This window comes from Ceratotherium simum, chromosome 1, assembly GCF_057802395.1.
Source record: "Ceratotherium simum simum isolate JZ-2026a chromosome 1, ASM5780239v1, whole genome shotgun sequence".
Classification (NCBI taxonomy): domain Eukaryota; kingdom Metazoa; phylum Chordata; class Mammalia; order Perissodactyla; family Rhinocerotidae; genus Ceratotherium; species Ceratotherium simum.
This window is the reverse complement of record NC_141900.1, coordinates 104,476,929-104,503,046: the sequence shown is the minus strand read 5'-3', so window position 1 is coordinate 104,503,046 and position 26,118 is coordinate 104,476,929. Positions and strand designations below refer to the sequence as shown.

General features: G+C 57.9%; 1 protein-coding gene across 5 annotated transcripts; it reads left to right on the top strand.

Moving 5' to 3' along the window:
- Window positions 1-512: 512 nt before the first annotated feature.
- Window positions 513-25,262, top strand: WDR86 (WD repeat domain 86). Of its 5 annotated transcripts, none has more exons than XM_087433228.1 (7): window positions 513-609; window positions 1,726-2,014; window positions 11,032-11,173; window positions 14,606-15,026; window positions 21,476-21,611; window positions 24,501-24,604; window positions 24,965-25,262. In XM_087433228.1, exons 2-7 carry the CDS (start codon window positions 1,789-1,791, stop codon window positions 25,133-25,135), a joined length of 1,200 nt encoding a protein of 399 aa, XP_087289354.1. In that variant the 5' UTR covers window positions 513-609; window positions 1,726-1,788; the 3' UTR covers window positions 25,136-25,262. The 5 variants fall into 5 exon arrangements, with proteins under 5 accessions (XP_087289354.1, XP_087289347.1, XP_087289360.1 ...); XM_087433221.1 differs by lacking the exon at window positions 513-609 and adding an exon at window positions 803-1,018; XM_087433237.1 differs by lacking the exon at window positions 513-609 and adding an exon at window positions 1,364-1,522.
- The last annotated feature ends 856 nt before the right edge of the window (window positions 25,263-26,118 follow it).

Sequence of the window (26,118 nt, the reverse complement as noted above, 5' to 3'; positions counted from 1 at the left end):
CTGGAGTAGTCTCCTCTTTCTCCTTCCTCTCTCCTGCTGGATCAGCGCAGCCCTCTCCTGCCTCCTCTCAAACCCCCTCCACCAGTGCCTTCCAACGACTCCAAATCCCACTCTAAGGGACCCCCAAACCCCTCACTGGCTCCCACTCCCTGCGAAGTAAGGTCCGGCTCCTTAAGCTGAGTTGCAAGCCAATTCACGAATTTGGGGAAAGAATGGATTTCTCTGCTTAGGCCACTTGGGGAATAAACAGCCCAGCGCCCTGTAGGACCCCACTGTGGGTTTGCCTTCGGAGTCTGGACATGGTCAACCATTGGGAGAAGGTCCCGTCGTCGTGATGAGGGCCGGCTTTCCAAAGCCACCCCGCTCCCCTCCTCCCCCGCCCCAAACACAGCCATCAGAGGTTGCCGGACCAGCTTCTCGAAAGAGCCCTGGAGGGTTCGGGAAATCCTGCTACCTTTAGGACCTGGAGGATCTGAGTGTGTGGGGGTCACCCCTCCCCGCCCCCCGCGAAGTCGGCACCGGAACTGCTCTAATGGGAACCAGCAGACGGGCGCTCCGGGAGGGCTCGCGGCCCGGGGTGTGGGATTCCTGCAGAGACCTCAGCGGACGGTCAGAAGCCAGGGCCGAGCCGAGGGGGCGCGGGGGTGGGGGTGGCGGCTGAGAGATGCTGGCGCGGTGGGCGGGGGCCCCACACCCCCAGCACAAGAGCGGCGGGAGACCGGCGCCTAGGACCCCGCGGCCGCTCGAGGGGGTGAACCTGACCTCTCCCGGAAGCCCCACCGCCCCCCTCCGCTCGGGCTCGCACCCCGCCCCCACGCCCAGTCCTCCCCTTCCCCTGGTGGGACTTCTTTAGAAATCGGGTTGTGCGCGTGATTTCTCAGCGAGGGCGGAGTAAGGGAACTCTCCAACAAGGGGGACCGCCCCCAAGTCCCCCGAGAGCCCCTCTGGCAGGGTCCTTAGGGCTGGGAGCCTGGAAGGAGCAGACTTGTCCAGTGGTGGCGCGCAGCCGCCGGCCGGAGTGAGTTCCCGGTCGCGCACATCTCCCCCACTCAGACCCTTCTGTCCACCTCCTCCTCCCTTGTCCTGGCCTTTGGTCCCCATGGGGGTGGCAGAGGGCGGGAGCTCAGAGGTGCAGCCGGGGCAGCCGGGAGGGTCGCACGTGGAGCCGACCCCGGCCTCCCTGGGGCGGGCGCTGGGGCACCTGGCCGAGATCGGTCTGGAGGGACAGGGGGCGGGCGAGGAGAGGGGGGTGTTGCTGCGGGAGTTCGAGGTGGGGCTGGAGCGCAGGCCCGAGAAGTAGGAGGGGACAGGTTGAGGGGTGGTCTCTGAGGAGGAGCCAGGCTTGACCGTATTGTTCGACACTCCACAACCTCGAGCGTGCAGCGCAGGGCGGGGAGCGCGCGGGGCGCGGGGCGCTCGCCTCCCCTGGTTCTCCCTACCGCCTGCGCCCCGCGAAGAGACCCGGGCTTCCCAGCGTGCCTCTGCACGGCTCGCCCGGGCCGGGAGGGAGGGGCCTGCTCAGGTGGGGTGAGGGTCTTCCGAGGGGGCACGGGGAAAGGAGGCGGTCTGCGCTCGTGGGGCTGAGACTGCACCATTGGAGGGGGGTCCCCAGTGGGCCGACCCCCGCAGCGGCAGCCTCTGCTGGGTCAGCAGGCTGGGAGGTCGGGTGGGCAGCTGGAGGGAGGGTCCTCCACCTCACCCCCGCCGCGCCCCCTGTCCCTGCAGGAGCCTGGTGTCCCGGCCCCCCGCGATGGCCGCGGGACACAGCCGCAGGGAACAGCCGCGCGGATGCAGGGGCGCCCATCCCTAGCGGGGCGCAGCCTCCTCCTCGTCCTTCCCCCGACCGGCGGGATGGGGGGCGGAGGGTCGGCCCTGAGGGTCTGCGCCGACCACCGCGGGGGCATCAACTGGCTCAGCTTGAGCCCGGACGGGCAGCGTCTGCTGACGGGCAGCGAGGACGGCACAGCCAGGCTCTGGAGCACCGCGGACGGCCAGTGCTGCGCCCTTCTGCAAGGTAGACTCGCCTCACCGCGCCCTCCTGACCCTCTCGCTCTGTCCTCTTCCCCTCCCGCTCGCCGGCCTCAGGCCTCGGCTCTTCCGCCCGCAGACCCCTTCCCAAAAGTCCAGCCCCCGCCGCTCCCGGGGCACTCGTGGAAGAGCGCTCGCCCGGGCCGGCGCCGGACCAGCCAAGCGCGTGGGGTGGTGGTGCAGAGCGGGCTGCGTCGGGGTCAGTTGGCCGAGGGGCACCTGCTGCGAGGGGCGAAGATCACTTGTCAGCCCGCTGCATGAAATCATTTCCATTACAACCGTTTTAACAAACGAAAAGAAATGGCACCCAGAGCCCTTCAGCTGAGCGGCGCCTTCCCTTGTCTCTCACTGGCCGGGTGACCTTTGGCCGGACATTTCCTCTCTCCGGGCTGTTGTGGTAACAGCGGGGGCTTGTTAAGAGAGCTTGTTGAGTGCCGCCGTGCTGAGCACTACAGTGTGCAGTCCTCACACTGCTGTTATCCCGGTCGTGCAGACAGGGAAACTGAGGCAGGAAGTAAGTTGCCAGGGGTCACACAGCCCGGGGGGGGGGTAGAGTTGAAGTTTGAACCCTCCTCCCCCATCGGACCACCCTGCCCAGCTCTCGGCTCCTTCACTTCATCTGCTGTAAAATGATGGGGTGTGGGGGTGGGATTGATCAAAGGTTCTCAAAAGGGGGTTGTTAAGTTAATTTAGCAGATTTGGAAACACTGAAATAGCAGGAGGCACACGTAGTAGGCGTACCTGCGTCTTTTATAAAAGTTTTACAAATGCATACATACTGGTTTATATTTGCGTACTTACCCGAGGGAAGTGGGTGTAGTCTTACCCTGGGTCCCTGTCATGCGTCTGCCCTACGGGACTGAGGTTCCTCCAGCTCTGCCCCTGCTGTGGCCTGAGCAGCACGTACAGGCCCTGGATGAAGCGCAGGGCTTTCCACACTGTGCAGTTATTTATCTCTGCCTGGGTTTTCCACATAATCAGCAAATCCTGGGTGGCCTCCCCCAGGCCTCCCAGCTCATGTAGGCACAGGGAGTACAAATTAGCTTCAGTATTGGCTGATCCTGACCCTATTGGTTTTAAGTAAAAGCAGTTATGGTAGATATTTCAAAGCCCATTAGGGATGCATTTTGGATCGCCTGTTAATCAGAAGGTGGTGTGGATAATGGAGAGTTGACCACAAACTAACACATTTAACCCCCTCCCCCTGCAAAAAGAAGTCACGTACACTAACAGGCACTCAGCTGGGACTAGAAGATCTGAGATCTGTTCAGAATTTTAAATCTGACTTGTATTGCTTCCCAGAAATGAGACTTACATCTGGAGGGCTTTGAGATATGCAGGTTTCCAGGTCCCAGTTTCAGCAATCTCGTGGGGTAGGACTCTAGAATTGGCATTTCTTTTCTTTTTTTTTTTTTTTTGGTGAGGAAGATCAGCCCTGAGCTAACATCCATGCCAATCCTTCTCTTTTTGCTGAGGAAGACTGGCCCTGGGCTAACATCCATGCCCATCTTCCTTTACTTTATATGGGATGCCGCCACAGCATGGCCTGACAAGCGATGTGCCAGTGTGCGCCGGGGATCCGAACCCTGGCCGCCAGCAGCGGAGCGTGTGCACTTAACTGCTACGCCATGGGGTCGGCCCCTAGAATTGGCATTTCTAACAGGTTTGTAGGTGGATCTGATGCACAGCTGGCCTCGGGAGCCCCTGGGCTTGGGGCCCATTGTGGGAGCCTAATTTCTAGGTGGGATTCTTCCCTTGTTAAGCGCCAGGCCTTTCCAGGGTGGTTCTGGCCTGGCGGGCACCTGGCTCTGGGCCCAGGGCAGCTCTCCAGCCTGGGCTGAGTCTCCAGGGTCCACCCTCCTGCCCAACTCTGCCCTGCCATCCCCACCCAGCTCTGCCTGGCAACTCCCCTTCACATCCACTTTGGTGGTCCTCACAGCTGCTTGTCCCCTCAGGATGCCAACACCTGCTTCCTAGTGAGGCCATGCCTGACCCTCTGGTGCCCTAGAAGGCCAGGCCACTCAACAGGAAAACTATCGAACTGAAAAACTGCTGCCCGTTTCTACGAGGATTGTTTCTGCTGTTATAAGCGTTGGCACTTCAAGAATTTTCAAGGACAGAGGGGGCAAAAGTAACCTTTCCGTATCCTGAAATTACGCTAATAGATGTGACTTGCACAAGAGTCATTTTGGATGTGCAACAGCCCTTGTGTGGCCCCCATGGAAAGCAGGATCTTGCCAGCTCCCCCACCTCTTAGGATTTTTTGTATCAGCACAATATTAGTACAATGTCTTAACATTTGTTTAGTACTCTTTATTTTATAAATACCCCTCTATATACTTATTTGTTATGTTATTAATCCTCACAACTGTGAGGGAGGTAGAATTGACACCGATTTATAGCTGAGCTTGGGGATTTATTTATCAACACACAGAGCATCCTAAGTGTTTTCTAGACACCCACCTGTGAGGTACGTGCTGTTGTCAGCATCCCCTGAGGCTCATGGTGCAGTTACAGCACTCGTCCAAGGTCACATAGCAGGTCACCGGCAGAGAGGGCTCCTCAATCCCTGTGGATCCTGCTGTTACCAGGACAACGCTGCGGGGAGCTGTGCTTGCCCAAGACCACACGGCTGGTCAGGGCAGCCCTCGTCCCTGAGGTCTCCTGACCCGACATCCAGGCTCTTTCCACTTCTGTTGTAGAAGCTGCCAGATCGGGGTTAGTGCTAGCTCTTTGTGCAGCTCTGGGCCCACAGAAGGCTGCAAAGAAGAGCCGGGGGTGGGTCAGGCCTGGGTTTCTTGGGCAGAGTGGCCAGGTTGGTAGCTCCTGCCATGCGCTTTCCTTCTGCAGACGAGCTTCTTGCTTAGCTCACAGCAGCAGAGGCAATTGGGGGCCAGAGGCTTCTCTGTGAATCTTGCAGGGTTAGGAAGTTTGTGCCAAGGGGTGGACGGAGAGGAAGAACAGGGAAGTTTCCTGTGGGGGGGCTTGGTGGGCAAGTTGTCGCCCTTGGAGGCCCCTGGAGAGTAGGCACGTAGCCAGTGCCCCGAGCTCCCCTCGCGCAGCAGCTCTGCTCCTGAGGAGCTGTAAACCGGTGAACTTTTTAATAAGTGGACCTGGCTTTCAAATGCAGTTGGTGAGCTGCAGCGAACAAGAAGGCTTAATTGCCAATTATTCTGTAAAGGGAAGAATTGCTGTTAATGTAATTATCCCTCTCCCCCTCTTTTTCTCTTTTATCCGTTGGGTACCTGCTTATTTGGGGCGCTTCATTGGACCCGTGGGCTAAGCAGCACTTCCCCAAATGGCACTTCCTGTTCCTGTCTGTTCCCATGTGGTGAGGGACCCAGCCTGAAGGTTCCAGCCCTCTGTGGCTCTTCCACAAGCTTCCTCGTCTTCTGACAACATCTTCTAACATGGTAGGGGTGGAGTTTGTTTCTAATTCTGGGGGACAAACTGCACACCCCTCTTTACTGGAAGCCTGGTGGTGCCTGCCTATCTGGATGACCCCTACTCGCCACCAGGGAGCCGGAGGGGCCGCTAGTGGTCAAGAGCCTGGCTCTGGAGCCAGACTGCTTGGGCTTGAATCCCGTTACTTAACTTGTGCCTCAGTTTCTTCGTCCATGAATTGGGGATGATAACAGTAGTAACCTAGCCTCATAAGGTTGTGGTGGGGATTCAGCCAGGTAAGAAACAGCTCCCGGCTCGTTTAATAAACGTCTTATCCTTCACGCCTACGTCAACAAGCCCAAGTTGAGTAGCAGCGTCTTGTTGGCACTGTACTGTGCCAGCTCTGAAGCTCTTCCTCATTTGCTTCTCAAAACCCTAAAATCCCCATTTTGTAGATGAGGAAACTGAGGCTCAGGAGGGCTAGCTAGCCCTCCCGCATTTACACGGGCAGAGCAGGCCCTGGATGGAGCCTGCACTCCTCCCTCCTGGTCCAGAGCCCTTTCCCCCTCACCTGCCTGTTGGGTTGACTCTGCTGGGGCCCTGTGTCAGATGTGAAGATGCAGGAGTCTTGGATCCTGCCCCAGGGAATCTGTGGATTGGACTGAGAGAATGATTGCTAAACTGGGGCTGTCTGCACCTGACCTTCAGATAAGCAGGAACTCTGAGCTGGGGTAGTAAGGGTTTACCTGTTGGCCCAGGGGGACCTGGAACTGGGACAGTTTTTAATTGTAATGATAAATACTTAACATAAAATTGACCATCTTAACCATTTTTAAGTGTACAGTCCAGAGATATTAAACATTCATAAGGTTGTGCAACCATTACCACCATCTCCAGAACTTTTTCATCTTGCAAAACTGAAACTCTGTTCCCTTTGAACAATAACCCCATTTCTCCCTCCCCCCACTCGCTGGCACCCACGGTTCTACTTTCTGCCTCTATGAATCTGACTACTCTAGGCCTGACTGCTCTAGGTGCCTGGTATAAGTGGAATCATATAGTGCTTGTCTTTTTGTGACTGGCTCATTGCACTTAGCATAATGTCCCCAAGGTTTGTCCATGTTGTAGCGTGTGTCGGAATCTCCTTTTTTTCGAAGGCTGGACACCATTCCGTTGTGGGGATATACTGCATTTTTTTATGTGTTCATCTGCTGAGGGACGCTTGGGTTGCTTCCACTTCTTGACTGTTGTAAATAATGCCTCTGTGAACACGGGTGTGCAAATCTCTTCCAGGCCCTGCTTTTAATTCTTTTGGGTATATACCCAGAAGTGGGATTGCTGAATCATCTCATACATATTTTTAAAAGGGCATGTGGGAGCACAGGGAAGGCTCTCAGACATAAACAAATCATTATTAACTTTGTCCTGGTCAAGGAAGAATTCCATCCAAACGCAGTTTGTTTTAAGTATGGATTTGAAGGAAGCCCACACTGGTAATTCATTCTTCAGTTCTTCGGAGACCACTGTCTTTGGGGTGGGGGGCTGAGCTCCCTTGTGGGTGCCGATTGAGGAGGTTGGGGATGGAGGCAGGGAAGCAGTTCAGTCAAGGCCACGGGGCAGGAGAAGCTGGGCTGCAAGGACATGCCCTGTGGCAGCACCAGTGACAAGAGCATCAACCCGCCCTGGCTGGGAGCCTGGGGGCAGGTGGCCCGAGGCTGAGTCTTCAGTGGCTTTGTCAGACACTGTCCATTTCAGCCACACCGTCCATGCTACGGACTCAGAGCTGTCACCACTCTCCCTTGCTCAGAGAATACATCACGAGGCAGCTCTATCAGGCAGGTTCCCAGCAGGAAACAAAATGGTACTGTCAAAATAGTAACTCAAGGAGAGTTTAATAAAGGACACTTGCAAAATGCCAGCAGAGTGTAGGAGAACCACAGTACTGCTGGCTGGTACCAGCTGGGCTGACGTCACTCCCAGGCCTGAAGGAGTGAGGGTGGGAACGGTCACTGCAGCCCAGGAGAGAACTGGCTTCCTCCAGGGAGATGCGACCGTGGCCCAGCCAGCGTGGCCTGACCTGCCTCTGCTGGTCATATCAAGTCTCCTGCTGGGCCTCCCAACAATCTGAACCCTGCTGGCAGTGGGGGGACCAGGGAGCTGACAGAGGTGGTGGTGATCTATACAGGGGGTAGGGGGAGCGGCAGAGAGTGGGCTGGAGAAGAGCAGAGGAACAGACAGAAGACTCTGCAGGGACAGGGGAGAGAAAGGAGGCACTGCTTTTAACGCTGAGTCGAAGGCGTGTTCCAGCTCGGCCGGGGCCCTGAGGCGGGTGCCCACTCCAGCCCATCTCTGCCACCGCAGGCCTGGACTGCCAGCGCTCTTAGCCCCTCCTCCTGTACCTGGAGGGGGCACTTTGACTTTCAACTTGCAGCCAGTCCGAGGGTTTGCGGGCAGGGAGGCGGGGAGGGCTGGCTATCTTGGCAGGAACCCCTGAGCTTCAGCATGTTCTTTAGAACATAATAACTGCATCTTATCTGCATTCTTCATCCCTTCGAAAATGTTTAGTTTTAGTGTGGCTTTTTCGCTTATTCTGCACAATTCCAACAGCTCATGGCTGAGGCGCTGTGGTCCCTGGAGATGTGATGGGCCCTCCGTCATCCGTCCCCGGGGTCGAGGTGGGGGCCTCCACTCCCTGGGTGACCCCACGGCCCAGTGGCAGTGGAGCCCTGTCGTCTGGTCTGGATTGCGGTCAGGGCCATGCTCGCAGCCCCCAGGGCCCCTCTGCTAGCGGGGCTCCGAGCTGGGTCTCGCTCGGCTTGGGTTCTCAGATGTCGGGTGGTGCCTGATGTGCAGAGGAAGGGGCTTGTCCGTGGGAGAGCCTTGACCGCTGCAGGGAGCCTCAGCCAGCTCAGGGCCAGGCCCCTGAGGGGGCAGGAGGTCAGCCCAGCCTCAGAGGGGAGGTTATTTTACATGGAAAAACCCATCTTTTCATTTTGACCTCTTTTCTTCAAGTCTTTGTTTATATGCATTAATATTTTTATTGATTCTCATCGATGTATATATCCATTTTTTTTAGTTCCACGTGTCATCACAGCAGTCCTACATCTCATGGTCTTTAGCATCTCTGGTTTAATGGCTACAGTTGCACTGAGTGGAGGTATCATGGTTTACTAGCCACTCTTGGTTTTCAGTGCTTTTCTTGGCTTAATTTACACTTACACTTGGCACTTTGCCTTCCTGCTGTCAGATGCTGTTGAGATGGGACGGAAGCAGCCAGAATGGGGATGATGCCCCTGGGTAGCCTTTCCTGGCCTCGCTTAGCGCCCGACCACACTGGTCCTTAGAGTACTGCGGGCCGTGACACCTGTGCAGGGCCAGCTCGCGGCATCTGAGTGCCCCAGGACACCCTGGCGGCCTTCCAGCCAGCCTGAGGAAGATGGGGCTGAGCCCTCCCCACGGTAGATCTGGTCTCAGGGAAAGTTTGTTGACAATCTTAAAATGTTTTACAAACTCTGTGGGGTTGGCAAAGAGCTGGGTTGTGTTTTGCTGAACAAATTTTGCCCTCTACTTTTAAACAGACGTGTATTTTAAGGAAACATAAACTGCAATGTCTTCAAGTGTTTACTTAATTCAAACAAACGTTGTTTTCTTAGAGGCCTGGTATATGCTATCTAAGAAGACCAAAAAACATTTCTTTGTTAATTTTTTAAAAAATTCTGTTTCTTAGAACCCAGAAAGTTGAGTCCTTCCAAGAGTAACTAAGCTTAAACCTAGAGCCAAAAAGAAAAGTGTGAATCAGCTTGAAACATCCCAGGAGATCCTAAACTCCATCTACCTGATCCTAGACATCTAAATGAGGTTTAAAATTTGATCGAATCCTTAACGTAATAAATATATCCCCCGAATGTGTGGGTATTTGAGTTCATCAGTCTGCTCATCTGTGAAATGGCTCTTAGGTCTAACTTTCCTTTGATTTTGTTGATTTTCTGGTCCCTGAATTCTCTCCAAATATACTCAGCTTCAGTTTGCTGTCAAAAGTTGTTATCTGAGATGGAAACATCTTTGCCTAAAGGGCAGGCCCTACTATGATCTGACCGGGGCTCCCAGGGCTGCTTATCAATGCCCGAGGCATAAACATTGATCCCCGGGCCGGGCGGCGAGAGTCAGAAGATGTGACAGGCGCACTGGTAAGAGGGATGATCAGGTATGCTCAGCTGAGAACCCAGGCTCGGCGTGGCCTCCCACTATCCCAGACCTCCACCCTCGCCGTGTCTCTGCCTCATCCACCATTTCTGCCAAACCCCTGAATTCTGACCTTAGGGGTCCCTTCTGCTTTGGTGAGTGCCGTCTCCTCTCCCAGAATGCTCTTCTTCCCACACAGGCACCACGTAGACCCTTCCTGCTCTGTCACACCCAGGCTTCTACTCTGTTGACCCCTGGACATCCTCTGTCCCAGCTCATGTCACATTCAGCTGACTGTCTCTTCTTCTGGGTTGGCTGCCCTCTTTGAAGGCAGGGAATGTGTCCTAATCATCTCTGATCTGTGTTTGTTTCCTGTGGCTGCTGTGACTAATGATCACACTGGGTGCCATAAAACAACAGTTTATTCTTGCAGAGTTCTGGAGGCCAAAAGTCCAAAGTCAGTGTCACTGGGCCGATATCAAGATGTTGGCAGGGCTGCGCTCCCTCTGAAGCCTGTAGGGGAGAATCTGGTTCCTCTTTCAGCTCCGAGTGGCTGCCGGCACTCCTTGGCTTGTGGCCTCATCACTCAGGTCTTCAGGGCCAGCACCTTCAAATCTCTCTCTGCTCTGTCTTCACAGTGCTTTCTCTCTGCCTCCTCAGATCTCCCTCAGCTTCCTTCTTATAAGGACATTTGTGATTGCATTTAGGGCCTGCCCTGCGAATCCAGGATAATCTCCCTATCTCAAGATCCTTAATTACATCTGCAGATGTGTCTTTTTCCAAGTGAGGTAACATTTCTTGGTTCCAGGAATTAGGACCTGATCTCTTTGGGGCATTATTCTGCCTACCACAGTGTCTCTCCCCAAATGTAAGATCAGCTAGCACCTGACATTTACTCAGACTGTGCAACAGCCCCATGAAACAGGCATTGTTACTCTCCCCATTTCAGATGAGGAAATCGAGGCATGGGGAGGTGAAGTAGCTTGCCCTTGGGCAGTCAGTAGCAGCATCAGGATGCTAGCCTAGGCATCCCGGCTCCGAAGACCATGCCCTTGGCCTCTATACTTCTTGTCACCGTAACACTGGGTTTGTTGAGTGACTTGAGTGAATACAGATAGCTGAAAAGTTTGAAGAAGACTGAAAGGAGATGATGAAGAAGGGGGAGGGAAGGAGAGGAGGGAGGAAGAAGAGAGTGGAAGATGAGAGAACAAAAGGATTCAGGCGCAGACTGAGTGCTCCCTGAATTGCTCCTGGCACCCCACAGTTCCTGAGACTTGCCCAGAGTTAAATCATCATTTAAAAGGGCTAGTCAATTCTGGACTGGCCTTACACACTCCCTGTCCCCCCCTTTCTTCCCTTTCTCTCCTTCTCAAACATTCTTCCCAGAAAACAAGAGCTGGCATGCCCCGGTATGCTGACGTCTCCCCTCATCTACAGGACATGAAAGCTACGTGACCTTCTGCCAGCTGGAGGATGAAGCTGCCTTCACATGCAGTGCTGACTGCACCATCAGGAAGTGGGATGTGCTGACAGGGCAGTGCCTGCAGGTGTTCCGAGGACACACGTCCATTGTGAACAGGTCAGTGTGGCCTGGAGGACAGAGATGGAGGCCATGGGGCCCCTGCCCTGGGGGAACTTAGCTTCTCTGGGGAAGTCCACGTGTGGACACATGGAGAAGTGTTACCCAGCAGAGAAGTGTCCCCAGGTGCGACAATTGCTAACTGCCCAAGGCTGCAGGTGGGGGTTTGGGAGGCAGAGGTGGGGGAAGGGAAGCACCACCAACACATTCACTTGTGCATGGATGCCCCCCTTGGGGGCCCTGGCAGCACAGTTGCCCCCTGCTAGGCACAGGGAAAGGCATTGGAGGCCACAGCTCCCACTGATGGGAACAAATTCCAGAGGAAATGACTTAATTGGCACCGGATGGTGGACCAGGGGCTTGGAGGAGGAGCAAAATGGGGGTTGCTCTGAAGATGGAGTCAAGGGTATTTTTAAATCTGTCTTTTCTATGTTGCTGTTGAAAATATTTCACCCCCTTGCCTCTCTAGGAGGTTTGAATTTTTCCTTTCCTTATTGAATTTGGGTCTGAGCTGAGCCATGGAAATTCCTTTGCTGACCAGATCAATTTGACACTATTTATGTAACTTGTGGCCTCTCAAACTCCTGAGGGAATGCCCGGTATAAGCAGGAGTCTGGGCACCTGTCCTTGGGCCCTGGTGGCCACACCGACCAGAAGGGGCACCTGCCTGGGAGCTTAACTAGGTAAGGAAAGGGCCCAGTGCAGGCGGCCGTTTGGAGGGAGTCGGAAGGCTGAGCTGAGGCGGGCGGGGAACGAAGGTTGTCCGCCAGAGGGACGTGGCCAGTGTGGGCTTTGCGCATGGCTGGGTCGGGGCGGGCACTTTGCCTGCTTTGCGCATGCCTGGGTCGGGGCGGGCAGTTGGCCTGCTCTGCGCATGCCTGGGTCGGGGCGGAACCGACTGGCTTCATGGTCCAGTGCACCGTGGCGGGAAGGGGTGGGCTGGGCCTATCACTAACAGCTGGTGGCCCTCAGTCGGGAAGGTGCACCAACCAGGAAGGAACTAGGTAACATCCTTGAGTAGCAAGATAGATGTAGACCAGCAGACCTTGTTGTGTTGGCTCAGGGTGTTCTGAGTGGAGAAGGAAGTCGGGAGGGACCCCAGTAGGGAGCCCCTGCCCCCACCTTCCAGCGGCCCAGCTTTTACCCCCCACCCCACCCCGCTTAGCGAGAGCAGGGCCACGCAGACAGAGGTGGGAGGGAAGGGGCTAGAACTAGCACTCGGTCCCACAGCTCCTGCGGCCTCCTCCCAGCGCTCTTGTGATTGAGGAGAAGTGTGCGTGTGGGGCAGTCTCCTTTTGTGGGGCCGTGAGTGGCGCCAGGGGAAGGCCCCATCCCAGGTGACCAGCTTGCCCTCAGGTTGAACCAGAAACAATCTGCTGCTCCTGGACAGTAAATCTGGACAATTATGGCTAGAAATTATGCTCTGCCAGGTTTAGACTCTCCAGAGTGCACACACAACATGCACACATGTTCACACATACACACATACATGTGCGCTCTTGCACAAACACAAATACACATGCACTCTCACACACAAACACATATACACACGTATTCACACACACACTACTTTTGAGTGGTCAGCTGTTCTAAACCAGTAGCTCTGGGTAGTTATTTGCGTTATTAAGTAACTGCTCACAAATGGGCGATATCCTTGAGGTGAGGACGTGCAATTCACTTTTTCCCGTGTTTTCAGAGCCGGGCCAGGCATGTGAGCTTCTTGGGGCACCGACCAGACCTGGCATCCCTGCCTGCTTATGCCAGGCAACACCCGGCGGGACTCAGGCCCCCAGAACGTCACCTGTCCGTGCCACATGACGTCAAGTTGTCACTTTCCTTTAGGAATACACACTCGTGAAAACCATAGTTCCTGAGTATTTGGGAAGAAGCCAGTCAGAAAGAGGGAGTTGGTGTTTCAGCGCAGTCTGTTTCCTTGATTACTCGTGGGAAGTGAGAATGATCCAGAGTGAGGGGTGGGCGCTGGGTGGGCAGAAGGTCTCTTCTCTTCACTGGGCCCTCCGTCCTCCCAGCCACATCAGCCTCACAGGCAAGACCTTTTAAAAGAGGGAGCACAAAGTGCCTCTGACCCTGACATGGGGTGTTCTGACCCCTCTGTCCCCACACCAATGACGCGCCTGCATTCCAGCTTCCTTGTGCCCTTTGTGGTCTCCTCTCCTGGGGCCTCAGAGCTTCTTAACAAGGGTGTGTAAACAGACCCTTTGAAGCTATATGCAAAGTTCTATACTAAAGACAAATGTGTATTTTCTGGGGAGAAGTTCTTATCATTTATCAAAATGAGAATAAGAATCGTGACTGTTTACTGCGGGGGAGCCTCTCCTCCCCCATGGTGTGGACCGAACCTCTCTGCTCCTCTCACTCGAACTTCCCTGGGGCCTGCGGCCCAGGGCTGTGACCTGGAGCTGGAGTGGTGCCAACAGTCCTCAGCCCGGAGGAGGTTCTGCTGTGTGAGCTGACAGCAGACACCCACCCCAGCTCCACAGCAACTCATCTCTGACTGTGCCTCCCATGGGCCCTGACCTTGTAGAAGTCACCCGTGGGCGTGATCCCGGGACCAGTGTGGTGAGAGCAACTGCAAGGGCTGGCTGGCTTCTCCACGGCTACTCAATCGGAAATGCCGTGCCCAGTCTCTTGAGTCTGACCTGTCCCTAGGGTGACAGCATGTCTCACTTTGCCCAGAACCTTCCCAGTTTTCAAACTGCAAGTCCCGCATCCCCAGAAACCTTTCAGTTCTGTGCAAACCAGGAGGGTCAGTTTTCCTACCCATCCCCCCCTACCCCCTGTTCCCTTTGCTCTTGCTGCCATAGCTGTGGAGCAGCTTCCACGGGTGATGTGTTGGGAGGGAGCATCAGAGCCTTGGCCCCTGATGAGGGGAAGGTCCAGGTGGGCCAAGGGCCCAGTGCATGGGGAGATTCAGACAGGAGGGTCACTGGGGGCAATTCTGGGCAGTGTCCTGGGAAGGGGGCCCTTGAACTGGACGCGAGGTGAGTGTGGCTGGCTGGGTGGAGAGAGGGAGAGCCTCTTCCAGCTGCAGCGCTGAGGCGGCTGATCTCCGGCCCAGGCAAGTGTCTATGCAGGGGTGGGTGGAGGTGTGGATGGCAGTGACCGAGGACACCTTCAGTCTGGGCTCTGTTCTGTGGAAGCCCAGAGGCTGAGCTTCTCCCTGGGGTCCCTGACATTTCCAGGAGGGCTCTCCTGGTCCCCTCACAGTCCCCCTTGATTCAGGGGGTGGGCTCGAGTTCCCCAGCCCCATGATTTTCTCAGGTTCGTGTCTCTTCTTTGCTGGGAGCATCTTGTGGTTCCCATTGCCTGGGCTCGTTGAACACATTAAGACACCAGCCAAAGGGATCCTGTGACAGCCTGCAGGGCAACCCTGTGTGGTCTGACCCCTGACCCTTCCCCTCTTGCCGCCAGGATCCTGGTCGCCAACAACCAGCTCTTCAGCAGCTCCTATGACCGGACAGCTCGTGCCTGGAGTGTGGACAAGGGACAGGTGTCCCGGGAGTTCCGGGGCCATCGCAACTGTGTGCTGACTCTGGCCTACTCTGCCCCCTGGGACCTCCCCGGGGCGCCCTGCGTGGAGGAGGCCGTGGCCGGGGGGCTCCTGGTGACGGGCAGCACAGATGGCACAGCCAAGGTGTGGCAGGTGGCCAGTGGCTGCTGCCACCAGACGCTGCGGGGCCACACGGGTGCTGTGCTCTGCCTTGTGCTGGACACACCCAGCCACACAGCCTTCACCGGCAGCACTGATGCCACCATCCGAGCCTGGGACATCCTGAGTGGGGAGCAGCTGCGGGTATTCCGGGAGCACCAGGGCTCTGTCATCTGTCTGGAGGTGAGACCTGCCCAGCCCCCCCGTCTGCCGGGGAAGCCCCTGGGCCATCTTCTGAGCTGCTGCCCTACACACCTGGTCAGCTCAGGCTGTGTAACACAGTACCACAGACTAGAGGGCTTAGACAACAGAGACTGATTGTCTCACAGGTCTGGAGGCCGGAAGTCCAAAATCAAGGTGTGGGCAGGGTTGGTTTCTTCTGAGGCCTCTCTCCAGGGCTTGTAGACGGCCGTCTTCCCCCTGTGTCCTCGTATGGTCTTCCCTCTGCATCTAGGTGGTGAAGCCCAGAGCTGCCCAGTCCCTGCCATGCTGGTTTGGTTGTGTAAATCGCATTTTTCTAACTCAGATCCTGCTTGAGGACGTTGTGATGGGGAAGGGGGACTGAGCTGGGAGTCAGCCATCTGGTTTCTGATTCCAGGATTTAGAGGCTGGAGGGCAGAGGAAGGAAGGTCCTTGGGACCTGGCAGGTCCCTGGGAAGCAGCACTGTGCATGATGGGGAGAGATGTGCAGGGAGCAGTGGACGCTGTGTCCTGGGTGCAGCGTGGCGGGACAGGCTCAGGGTCCGTGAAGAAGGGCGGAGCAAGTCTCTGGGCAGCCAGCTGGCTCAGAGCTTCTGGTATCGGCCAAGGGGGAGTCTGTCTCCTCTGCTTGAGTCAGCCTGGAGGACATGGAGTCCACTGCCTGGCCTAGCAGCAGGAAGTGAATGAGTGATGGGGCAGTGAGCAAATTCATGAGTACAGCGCTGGTAGGAGCTTGGCACTCTGCAGGGTGCTCAGGAGACTGCAAGGAACATAGGGCAAGGCTAACTCCCAGGGTGGGGTGCTCCAGGGTGGGGTGCTCCCTGGGCGGGGCAGTCTTTCTCCCATAAGTGCAGACCAGGCTAGTTCCCAGCTAGGTCCCAGTCAGGGAGGGAGGGTGGAGGAGGCACGTGGGGAGAGGGCCTTGCTGGGCAGTGGGATGGGGCAGGGTGAGGGTGGGCACAGTGGAGTATGTGGAGGGAGGCCCCGGGTCAGAGTCAGGAGGCAGGAGGGGCCCTGCTGTTGGCTGGAGCAGGGAGAGCGCGTCCAGTCTGAGGAGCTGGGCGCCGTTGTGGAGCCGGTCCTCACATGGTGTCTGAAGGGACTGGCACAGGGCAGCACTGGCGCTCGTACGAGAGCAGCTAGTGCTTGATTCAGTCAACATCTGGTTATTGGGTTTGTTGGTTGGTTAGTTAGTTAGCTATTAAGTCCCAGCCTCTTCACCCGAGGTGGAGTTGAGGTAGAAGAGCCCCCATGTTGCAGAGTGGTTGGGGTGAGGGTCCGCCTGACGGAGTTCCAGGGTCACCGTCTCCATTGGTGAAGGCCTGGTCTTCCAGAGGAACAGCTCAGTCACGGACCCACACGACGCCTGTCAGGTTGCGTTTATGGTGCGCCTTGGTGGCAGTGCCCTGGGAGCCGCAAGGACCCGCCTTCCTGGTTTGGACGCTAGATAGACGAGTCTCCCTGTTCTGTTTCCTGCCATTCCCCGGTAGGAAATCAAACCTCGTCGTACCTCGACTTGGGACATGCGTGCGTGTGCGACATTTGGGTGTTTCTAGATTCTCTCTTCTCCCCATCACAGGGCTGGGAGGGCGCCTTTCCCACCTCTCCTGATCTGCCTCTTGAACAGAGCTGCTCCCCACGACACCCTTGCCTTCCGAACCTTTCGGGGCCACCTGACAGTCTCTGGGCGCAGCCTCTGAGACTCTTGCTGTGTGGTCCCTCACCGTGACCCTGCTGTCATCTTGTCTGAGTGTATAGCACAGCCGCAGAGTCAGGGGCACCCATCTCGTTCACCTTACCTTCTCCAAATAGGAGGTGGCCCTTGGCTTCATGTCGGTTTCCTTTCTCTGTCCCATCCCCTGCAGGTACACATCCAGGTCCATCCACCTGAGACAGGGAGGTGATCTCTTCTAGGGGACCTCACAGAATTCCCACTCCTCCCAGCATGGCGAGGGGCAGGCTGCTTTCCCAGAAGCCCTGCAGACAGGCAGGGTTCCCGGGTGTCTGGAGACCCTGGGAGCATCCTGGGCCCCCTGGATGGTTTTGGGAGGCTTGGGGCCTGGCCTCTGGCATTGTTTTGGTGAGGAAGCACCCGTGCTTGCAGATTGAGAGCTGAGGGAGTTGCCTGCGGTGTCCTGTTAGGATGAGTGTGGGACATCGACTGGGATTCTGATGGAGCCTGTTCCGTGGAGCTGTGGTATTTCCACTGTTCATGCTAAACAGGTCAGGCCCTTTGTGTGTTGAGAGGAACTTGTGGGCTGGCTTTGCAGAGGTCGGGGACGAGAAGAGGAAACAGTACAGAGTTACACAGCCTCTTATACCCTGCCTCCGACCCTATCGGCCTTGCATGGATGAGGTACCACTGAGGCATCCTCCCCGCCTCCTCGCAGGCCTGCTGCCACTCTGAACCTTCCAGGAGCAGAGGCGAGGCCTGAGAAATCGGCCAAGCCCTGAGGGGCCTCTGCCTTTCCCGTTCATTATGGAACGTGTTTCCAGGGTTGAGCACGCCAACCCCAGAGGGTTCCAGAAGCCAGGTGGGGGCAGAGCCAGGAGCACGCAGGCCTCCTCTGGAGGGGGTGGTCCAGAGCAGAGGTGAGGGCTCGCTTCCAAGTAACAAACTCAAGGTGAAGCCCGCTGACTGTGGTGTGGGGCTGCTCCCTCCCCTGCTCTCCAGAGGAGTTCCCAAGGTCTGGGTTCAATGGGGTGGTCCTTGTGAAGAAAGAGAAGGTGGAGACCTTTAATATTTAAAAACTTAGGGGCCAGCCCAGTGGCGTATTAGTTAAGTTTGCGCACTCTACTTCAGTGGTCCGGGGTACTCGGGTTCGGATCCCAGGCATGGACCTACGCCCCGCTTATCAAGCTGTGCTGTGGCACGTGTCCCACATATAAAGTAGAGAAAGATGGGCACGGATGTTAGCCCAGGGTCAATCTTCCTCAGCAAAAAGAGGAGGATTGGCAACAGATGTTAGCTCAGGGCTGATCTTCCTCACACACACACAAAACATTTAAAAATTTAAAAATTTTAGTTATGAAACATTTTAAACATAAAGTATAGCAAATAGTAAAACAGACAGCTATGCACCCACTTCTGAAATGAGATATTACCATTGTGTCATGTTTACTTCATATCTTTTTAGAGAAAGAAACATTTCCAGTACAGCCAGAGAGAGAAAGGGAAGGAGCTGCCAGGTGGGGGGCAGCCCGAGGGCGGTGGGGAGCGAGCACACTTGTTCATCTGCAGCATCATCCGTGTGCGCCATTCCTTTCCTGCAGAAGCACTGTCCTGCCAAACTCCGAGGGGCTGGGGGCAGAGACTGCTGTTGCATTTTAGGGATAAGTACTAGCTTCCGGGTTAGACCTGGCTATGTGCATTATTGCATTGATCCTCATGGCCACCTCTCTGAGGGATTACTTTCTCTCATTTTGTGCATGAGAAGACGGAGCTCAGAGAGGGTAAGCAACTGGCCCAAGGTCTCACAGCTGGTAAGAGGCAGAGGCAGGATTTGAACCCAAGACTGAACATGTAACCTGTGCTTGTAACCAGCAGCGTATAAAGGAGTGATGGGGCCCGTGCCGTGCCAGAGTGGGGGAGCCTCTTCCGAGTTCAGCTCTGGAGGACCTTCCGGAGCCCGGCCGTGCTCTGCAGCCCGGCCCTGCTCACAGCCTGGCCCAGCTGCTGCTCCTCCCTGGTGCACGGGCTGCCGTGAGCTGAGCCGGGGGGAGGCCCGCACCCCAGGGGCCTTGGCCGCAGAGCCCAGGCCCTCCTGCCTCATCCTCCATCTGCCCGGACGGATCACACTGCAGGGGGATGGCCCGTGAGCCCCGTCCCCTCAGAGCTGCCTTGGCTGCGGGGTGTCCTGCAGGACTGGCCTCTGTGCCCCCGTCAGGGCCTGTCCTGCTTTCGCCATCTGCTTCGGGCCTCCTCTGGCCTCCCCCGCCGCCCGGCTGCTCCCGATGGGCGTCCCCTCAGGAAACGGGCCAAAGGGAACAGAGAGGCCTCAGCCCGCCAAGGACAACACGCCTGGAGCGCTTCCTTGGCCTCTGGCTCAGGGTTTGTGCTTGGAAAGCGTGCTGCTTGTTCGTTTTAGACGCGGTGTGGCAGGCCCGCGCCGCCGGGACATGCCGCCTGGGGAGCGGGAGGCGCTGTCCCTCTGCCTCAGCGGCTGTGGACGGGGGCGCCAGGCGGGGCTGTGGAGCCCGGACGTTCCACAGAGAGAGGGGTCTCGGTCTCACACATGCCCGCGCCCCTCGTTAGAGGTCTGTGCGTCTCAGTGGGTGGTTGGGAAGCGTGGTCACTGGAGGCCTGGGGCTGCCTCGGGAGTCACAGTGGGGGCTCAGCCAGAAAACCCTGGGGCCAAGAGCAGTCAGCCTGGGGGGCAGGACTCAGACACAGTGCTGGGGGCAGCGTGAGGAGGGATCCCGGGGGGTGGCTTGCTCACGAAGCCCAAGGGAGGATCAGTGTGGGGCTGCTTTCTGAGCAGAGAGGACTTGTAAGAAACCTGGGAGGAAGGTGTGTGCCCAGCGTCCTTGGGGGACAGTGAGGACACAGGTGAGCCTGGGGAAGCTAGGCCACCTCCGGGCTCTGGGCACCGGGCTGGAGGGGCCAGGAAGGCTGAGAGCAGGGTTGGGGGTGCCGAGCAGGCTCGGGGAGATCTGCTGGCTTTTCCGCCCCTGCCCCTGTCGATGGCCAGGATGGCCAGGAACCGAGCTCCTGGAGGGTGGGGCCTCGGCGAGAGGACCGAGTGATGTCTGGACCCTGCTGGAGCCCCTCAGGTCTGCGGGTGTCACGCGCATACCTCTCCTTGGGGAGTGGACTGCTGATAAGAGAGGCCAGAACCCAGGGGGTTACGCTGGCTGGGGCCAGTCGTAGACCTAGTGGGACATGAGGGCAGAGCCTGCAAAATGGCCGGCTGTGCCTGTCTCCTGCTCCCATCCGAGGGAGACCCCCGCAGCCTCTGCCTCCAGGAGGCCGTACGTGATCCTCAGGATTCCACCCCAGCTGCCAGAGGGATCAGCCCAAGGCCAGCTGTGGCATGTGGCCAGGGTGGAAAGATGAGCTGGGCCAGCTGGAGTCCTGTTCTCTGGAATTTAAACTGGGAAATAAGGGGAAACTGAGTCAGCCATGGGCACTGGAGTGGAAAGTGGCCCAGAGTGTGGCGGTGATGGGCAAGTATGTGCTTGAGCTAGGGGTGTGCGGGGCATGTTAAGGATGCCGGTGGCCAGCCTGGACTGGTTCTAAGCCCACCACCTACTGCCCCCCCGGAGAAGGACCTCATCTTCTCTGAGCCTCCAGCGGCCCCGGGGCCCCAGCAGTGTCGTGGATGGCTCTCCCCAAGGCTTGCAGCCTGCCCTGTCTTCCTGGGCCCTGCAGAGTGGGCGGAGGCCCTGTGTCATCAGCCAGCTAACTGCCGCTGAGGCCCCCACCCTGCCCGGCCTTTGGTTCTCATCTCCTCCTCCACCAGCCTGAGGTGCTGGCTGGGCGCTCTCTTGGCTTCGGGGTGTTTGTCTATGGAAATCTGCAATTATCTTAACAGCCTTTGCTCTTTCCTCGGGCTAGTACACTGTCCCTCGTGGCAGGGGCGCTCCAGTCAGAGGTGCCCCCCAGGCTCCTTCCCCATCTCCTGGGCCCTATCCTTATCTCCCAAGACACAGAGCAGGGGTGTGAACGCTGCTCCAGCTGGCCAGGCTGAGCGGGAAGTGGGGGAGCGTGTCTCCAGGGCCCTCTTCCCTCCCCACCTGGGCAGCCCCAGGGGCAGGACCCCATGATGGCCCCTGGGTGTCCAGCTCCGGTCCTAGCGGAAGTCTGCCTCACACACACCACAGCCAGTGAGGTTACTTCTAGACTTTTCTTCTATCTGCCCTTCCACAAGCAGAAGTCCAGTGTGAAAGCCCCGCCCTGGGACCCTTTTCTCAGCCGGGACAACACCAGGGAGCAGGTGGTGCAGTCTGGCAGTGGCTGCGGGTGGCTTCACGGTCGCCCTTCCAGGCACCAGGCTGTTCTGGGTAGGGAACTGCCAGAGAGAGATGCCTGAGTGCCGCCAGCGCCCCGCCGTCCTCACTCTTATGGTGCTGAGCGCCGTCCGGCCAGGCCGTATCTGTGTCCCCCGCGAGGAAGGGGCTGGCCTGATCCTTGTCTACAGGTGAAGCAGCTGAGGGGCAGTCAGTGACTTGGCCAAGGGCAGGGTGGCAGTCGCGCCGGGTCTGCCTGACCCCACCCCGCCCTGCGGAGAAGGGAGGAGCAGCGTGAGCTTGGGTGCTGGGGTGGGCAGTTGGTGGGCCCCACAGGCAGGGGCGTCTGGCTCATCCAGTTTCCCCACCGAGATCTGCCTGAGCCCCTCCCCGTTACACAGAGAGGTTTGGGGGAGCTTCCGAGCTACCCCGCTGCAGCCGGTCGCCCCGCGTCCGTGCCGACCCTCCTCCTCCTCCCTCAGCTCGTGAACCAGCATGTGTACTCGGGCAGCGCCGACAGGACAGTCAAGTGCTGGCTGGCGGACACGGGGGAGCGCGTGCGCACGTTCGCAGCCCACAGACACAGCGTGAGCGCCCTCAAGTACCACGCGGGCACCTGTAAGTGACCCTGTCCCCGGCCCTCCCCACACTGCCCCAGCCTGCAGGGCCAACCTGTCCCCTTCACTCCTCGCCCCCAGCCAAATCCTCGCTGCCGTTCAGGAGGTCAGCGCCCAAGGGCAGTGGCTGCGGCTCCTCCATGCCCGTGTTCTTCCAGATGTCTACAAAAAAGGTCCAAATAAGGGTCTGGGGGCTCCTCCCACCCTTACCCCAGAAGAATGTTCAGAGGTCCTAGGGTCAAGAGCACGTCTCAAGGACACGTTCTAATTCTCACAGTGAGACAGTGACACCACTTACTCCATCCAGACTTGAGGGCCACATGGGTTTAGCTTCACTGGCATTATGTTTGACTACAGATAAGAGAAAACCCAGATAACAATGGTTTAAATGAGATAGTGGTTCATTTTTCTCTCAGAAGAGTTTCAGAGGCCAGCAGTCTAGGCTGGAGTGGATGGCTCCACAAAGTTATCAGGCACCCAGATTCCTTCTGTCACTTTGCTTCATCATTCTCACCACGTACCTTCTATCTTGAAGGGGGCCTCATGGTTCAAGATAGCTGCTGGAGCTCCAGCCATCATGTCATGTTTTAGGCAGGCAGGAAGAAGCAGAGGAGGGAAGGGCAAAAGGATGTATCTCCTAGCTGAATAGGCCCTTTAAAAATCTTTCCTTGAAGCCCTACCCAAAGACTTCTGCATACATCTCTTTGACCATTGCCCACGAGAGAGAGAGAGTAATAAAAGCTCTTGTCTGGGGACACTGCTACCAGGATCAGTCAGGATTATTTTGGAAAGAAAGAAGAGCAGAATGACTTATTGGGTAGGCAATAAGCTGTCCTACAAATTGTCTCCCATCCGGGCTTTGCTGGCTCTGTCCAGCTGGCTTGCCACATGTTTACACCCAGACACTTCCAGAAGACAGACACTGTTCCTGGGAAACAAGCCCGCCAACCTCACCACACCTACTTGGGAGTGGGGCTCCCAGCTTCCTGAACGTCTCTCTCCCAAAGTGATCCCCCATGTTGCGTTTTGCCCTCAGCTCTCCCTTCCCCTCTGTTTTCTCACACACATCTGACAGCAGTGGGAAGCAAGCCCCACGCGAGCTGAGCGAGAGCCATCTTCTAGCACTGGAGTGGGGGCAGACGAGTGGGGAAGAGTCACGGTGGAAAACTCAAGTCGGCTCACAGCACAGGTGTTAGATGAAGCGAGAGTGTGGATCTCTGAAAATAGAGCCTGAGATGCCCTCGGGGTGTAGGCGTCTGGCACGGAAAAAATTTTTTTCCCTTCTTCCTGTGTCTAAGCCTGTCAGTGTGATTCCGGCTCTGCTCCCAAGTTGGGGATCTCTGCTTTAGAAAGAAGGTTGCCTCGAGCGCCTCCCCTTGGCAGCAGCTGGGATGGAACCTGCTGCCGCAGCAAATCCCAGGGACCCCACGTGCTGCCCGCTATTAGGGAACCTTGGTTCTTGGTCTTTGCCAGCAGGCTACAGGATGATCAGATGTTCCCGCCCACGGGACGCCCAGCAGCCACACCGAGTTGGTGGAGGGGAAGGCAGGAAAGGAGCTGAAGAGACCCAGAAAGGAGACTTCCCCTCGGGGCCACATTCCCCTCTAGCGTTAGCAGACAGGCTGGGAATAGGCAGATGACGCAAGAAGTGGGGTAAGAAATAGATCCCCTGAGGCTAGGGCGCCCCCAGGGGTGCTTGCTGCGACCACTCAGGCTGCCGGGTGGGTGTAGCAGATGCTGTGGGTACCACGCTCAGGGGTGCTCTTGCTGGAGCACCTGAGGTCCCCTGCCGGAGATCATTTTCTTGTGAGGGGCAGGTCCAAGGAGGCTGAGAGTTGACACCCCTAAGAGAGGCCCTCAAGCAATGGTTAAGGGGCTTTGAGGGATAAATAGCCCAGCATCCTTGTCCCCTGGTGGGACAACCCTGAGACATGGTCTGCACCTTCTCCCAAGGGCCCCCAGCTCACTACTTCATCATGCCCCGTGTGGGCGTCCTTCCTTTCTGTTTCTCTCCCCACGTCCTGGAATGCCGTGCCAAATGAACTGTTTGCCCTCAAATCCTAGTGTCAGGGCCAGCTTCTGGGAGAACGCAGCTCAGACGATAAGTGCACAAGGGAGTGTCCTGGGCAGTGTTCCCAGCGTGGTCCCTACCAGCAGCTTCAGCATCACCCGGAACTGGCTAGAAATGCAGTTCTCAGGCTCCAAGCCAGACCTCCTAAATCAGAAACAGGTGGGCCCAGCAGTCTGTGTCTGAACAAGCCCTGGTGATTCTGTGCCTACTGGAGTTGGAGAGCTCTTGGAAAAAGCCCAAGGGAGGCAGAATCCAGGGCCTTACCCCTGGGAGAGGTGGTGCAGGAGCACCTAATGAACCCCAGAGGGTCTCGTTCTGTTTGGAGGGCCAAGTTCATTACTGAGGAGGGGGCCGACAGGCTTTCTGGTCAGCCCTTGCCCCAATAGGCTGCTCAGATGGTGGGGGGAGGGATGACCCCCCCCCCCCCCGCCCCAGGCTGGCAGAGAAGCCAAGCTTCAGAGGCTTCTACCAAACGGCCTGGGCCCAGAGAGTGGGATAGAAGCACCTGGAAGGATAGCGCAGGCAGACCTGAAGCCCAAGGAAGGCTCTGCAGCCGCAGCCCTGCAGAGCCCAGCTGGCTGCAGTGGTCGCCCTGACTCAGGAGTGTAGTAAGATCGTGAAGGTGCCGCCTCCTTCCTTTTAAGGGGCTCCTGCTATTTCCCATTTGCACCTTATGCCATCCCTGTGAGGCAGGCTGAGGGGCCCGGGAGAGGGTCCGAGGCCACTCTCCCCCCTGCCCCTCCGTGCCCCCGCGCTGCGGCGTCCTGGAGAAGGCGGAGGGCTCTGGACCGGAGGCCCAGTGGCGCCGTGTGTCCACAGTGTTCACAGGCAGCGGGGACGCGCGCGCGCGCGCCTTCGACGCCCAGTCTGGAGCGCTGCAGAAGGTGTTCCGCGGGCACGCCTTCATCATCAACTGCATCCAGGTAGGCGCCCCCGCCCGTCCCCTGGGCCCCCTAGGGGCTCCTGGCTGAGCGAGGGCGAGCCCGGCTGCCTCGGGGCGGGGCGGGGCGGGGCGGGGCGGGGGTGGGGAGGCCAGCCAGCAGCAATGCTTGGAGCGCGGGTCCCCGCGCCCCCTCACCTGCGGAGGTCTCCAGGGCTGAGACGTCACCATCGGTCGTCCTGGGTAGTTGCTGTTCACGCTGACGCCCGGGGCCTGCCCGGCGTGCTGACCCTGAGCTGCGGGGACGGCTGCCGCGACGCGCTGGGGGCGGGGGCGGGGGCGAGCCGGGCCCCCCTCCGGCGCCCGCCCCACGCCTGCTCCCGCCCCACGCCTGCGCCCGCAGGTGCACGGCCAGGTGCTCTACACGGCCTCGCACGACGGCGCGCTGCGCCTCTGGGACGTGCGCGGGCTCCCGCGCGCCCCGCCGCGCCCCGCCGCCCGCAAGCGCAGCCTCTCGCGCCTCTTCAGCAACAGGGTGGGCTGCGCCGCCGCCGCGCCCCTGCAGCCGCCCTGAGCCCTGCCTCCTCCGTGTCTGTGGACTTCGACGCCCTCCCGTTCCGCCGCGAGCCTGCCCCCCTCCGTCCCCAGCCCCCACAGCCAGAGGGCCCCGCAGAGCGACCCTGTCTCAGGCCTGCTCACCGGCCCACCCGGGCCCTCCCGGCTCTCAGGGTCTTCAGCCCCACAGCCCCGGAAGCCAACAAGCCTTTCCGGCTGAGAGGAAACGGACGTTTCCTCAGAAAGCTGCTTAGCTGCAGGTGGGCGTTATTTTGGCAAATTGTCCCGAGGACACTTGGGAAAAACCGAAATACACGTCCTTAAAAGTGCTCTGGACTATGTCGTCTTTTGTTTTGCAACCGAGTCTCAGTTTCCTCTCTGAGGGAGGAGGGATTCCAGGAACCGGAGGCCTCACAGCCGGCCTGGGCCTGCCCTCCTTGTGGCTGAAATGAGGGCCTGCGGCCTGATGACCCCCCGTGTCACTTGCGTGGGGAGTGGCCACGGAAGAGGCCAGGGAGCAAGGAACCGGCTTTTCAGTCTGTCTAGGTGACAGCGGGGATCCGTCACCCCTGCTTCGGAGCCCCCATTTCTGTGTGAATGGAGGAGGGTCTCCTCTCTCAGGCCTGGAGTAGAAAGGCCAGGGCAGTAACCACCTAGCCGCGTGTACGAGGCCGCCCAGCACTCGACACACACAGGAGAGCAGCTTAATGGGGGTCGTGGGGCTCACGCTCTGGAGGGGCCCTGAGTGGAGCCTCCCCCAGCAGCCCCTCTCATCACCTGAAGAGGGTGCTGCTCCAGCCCTGGCGCCACCTTTCTGCATCCACAGTGCTCTCCGTGCCAGGCCCTGGCTGGCCCTGGTGCAGGAGGAGAAGCTGCAGAAGACAGTGTGCGCCCTTGAGAGCTCAGCATCTTGCCAAGGACAGAAGCCTCCCGGCGCAGAGGGGGCCCTTGATGCAGAGAAGGGGGCGCTCTATTGCCTTAAGGCAAAAGGTGTTCCATCAG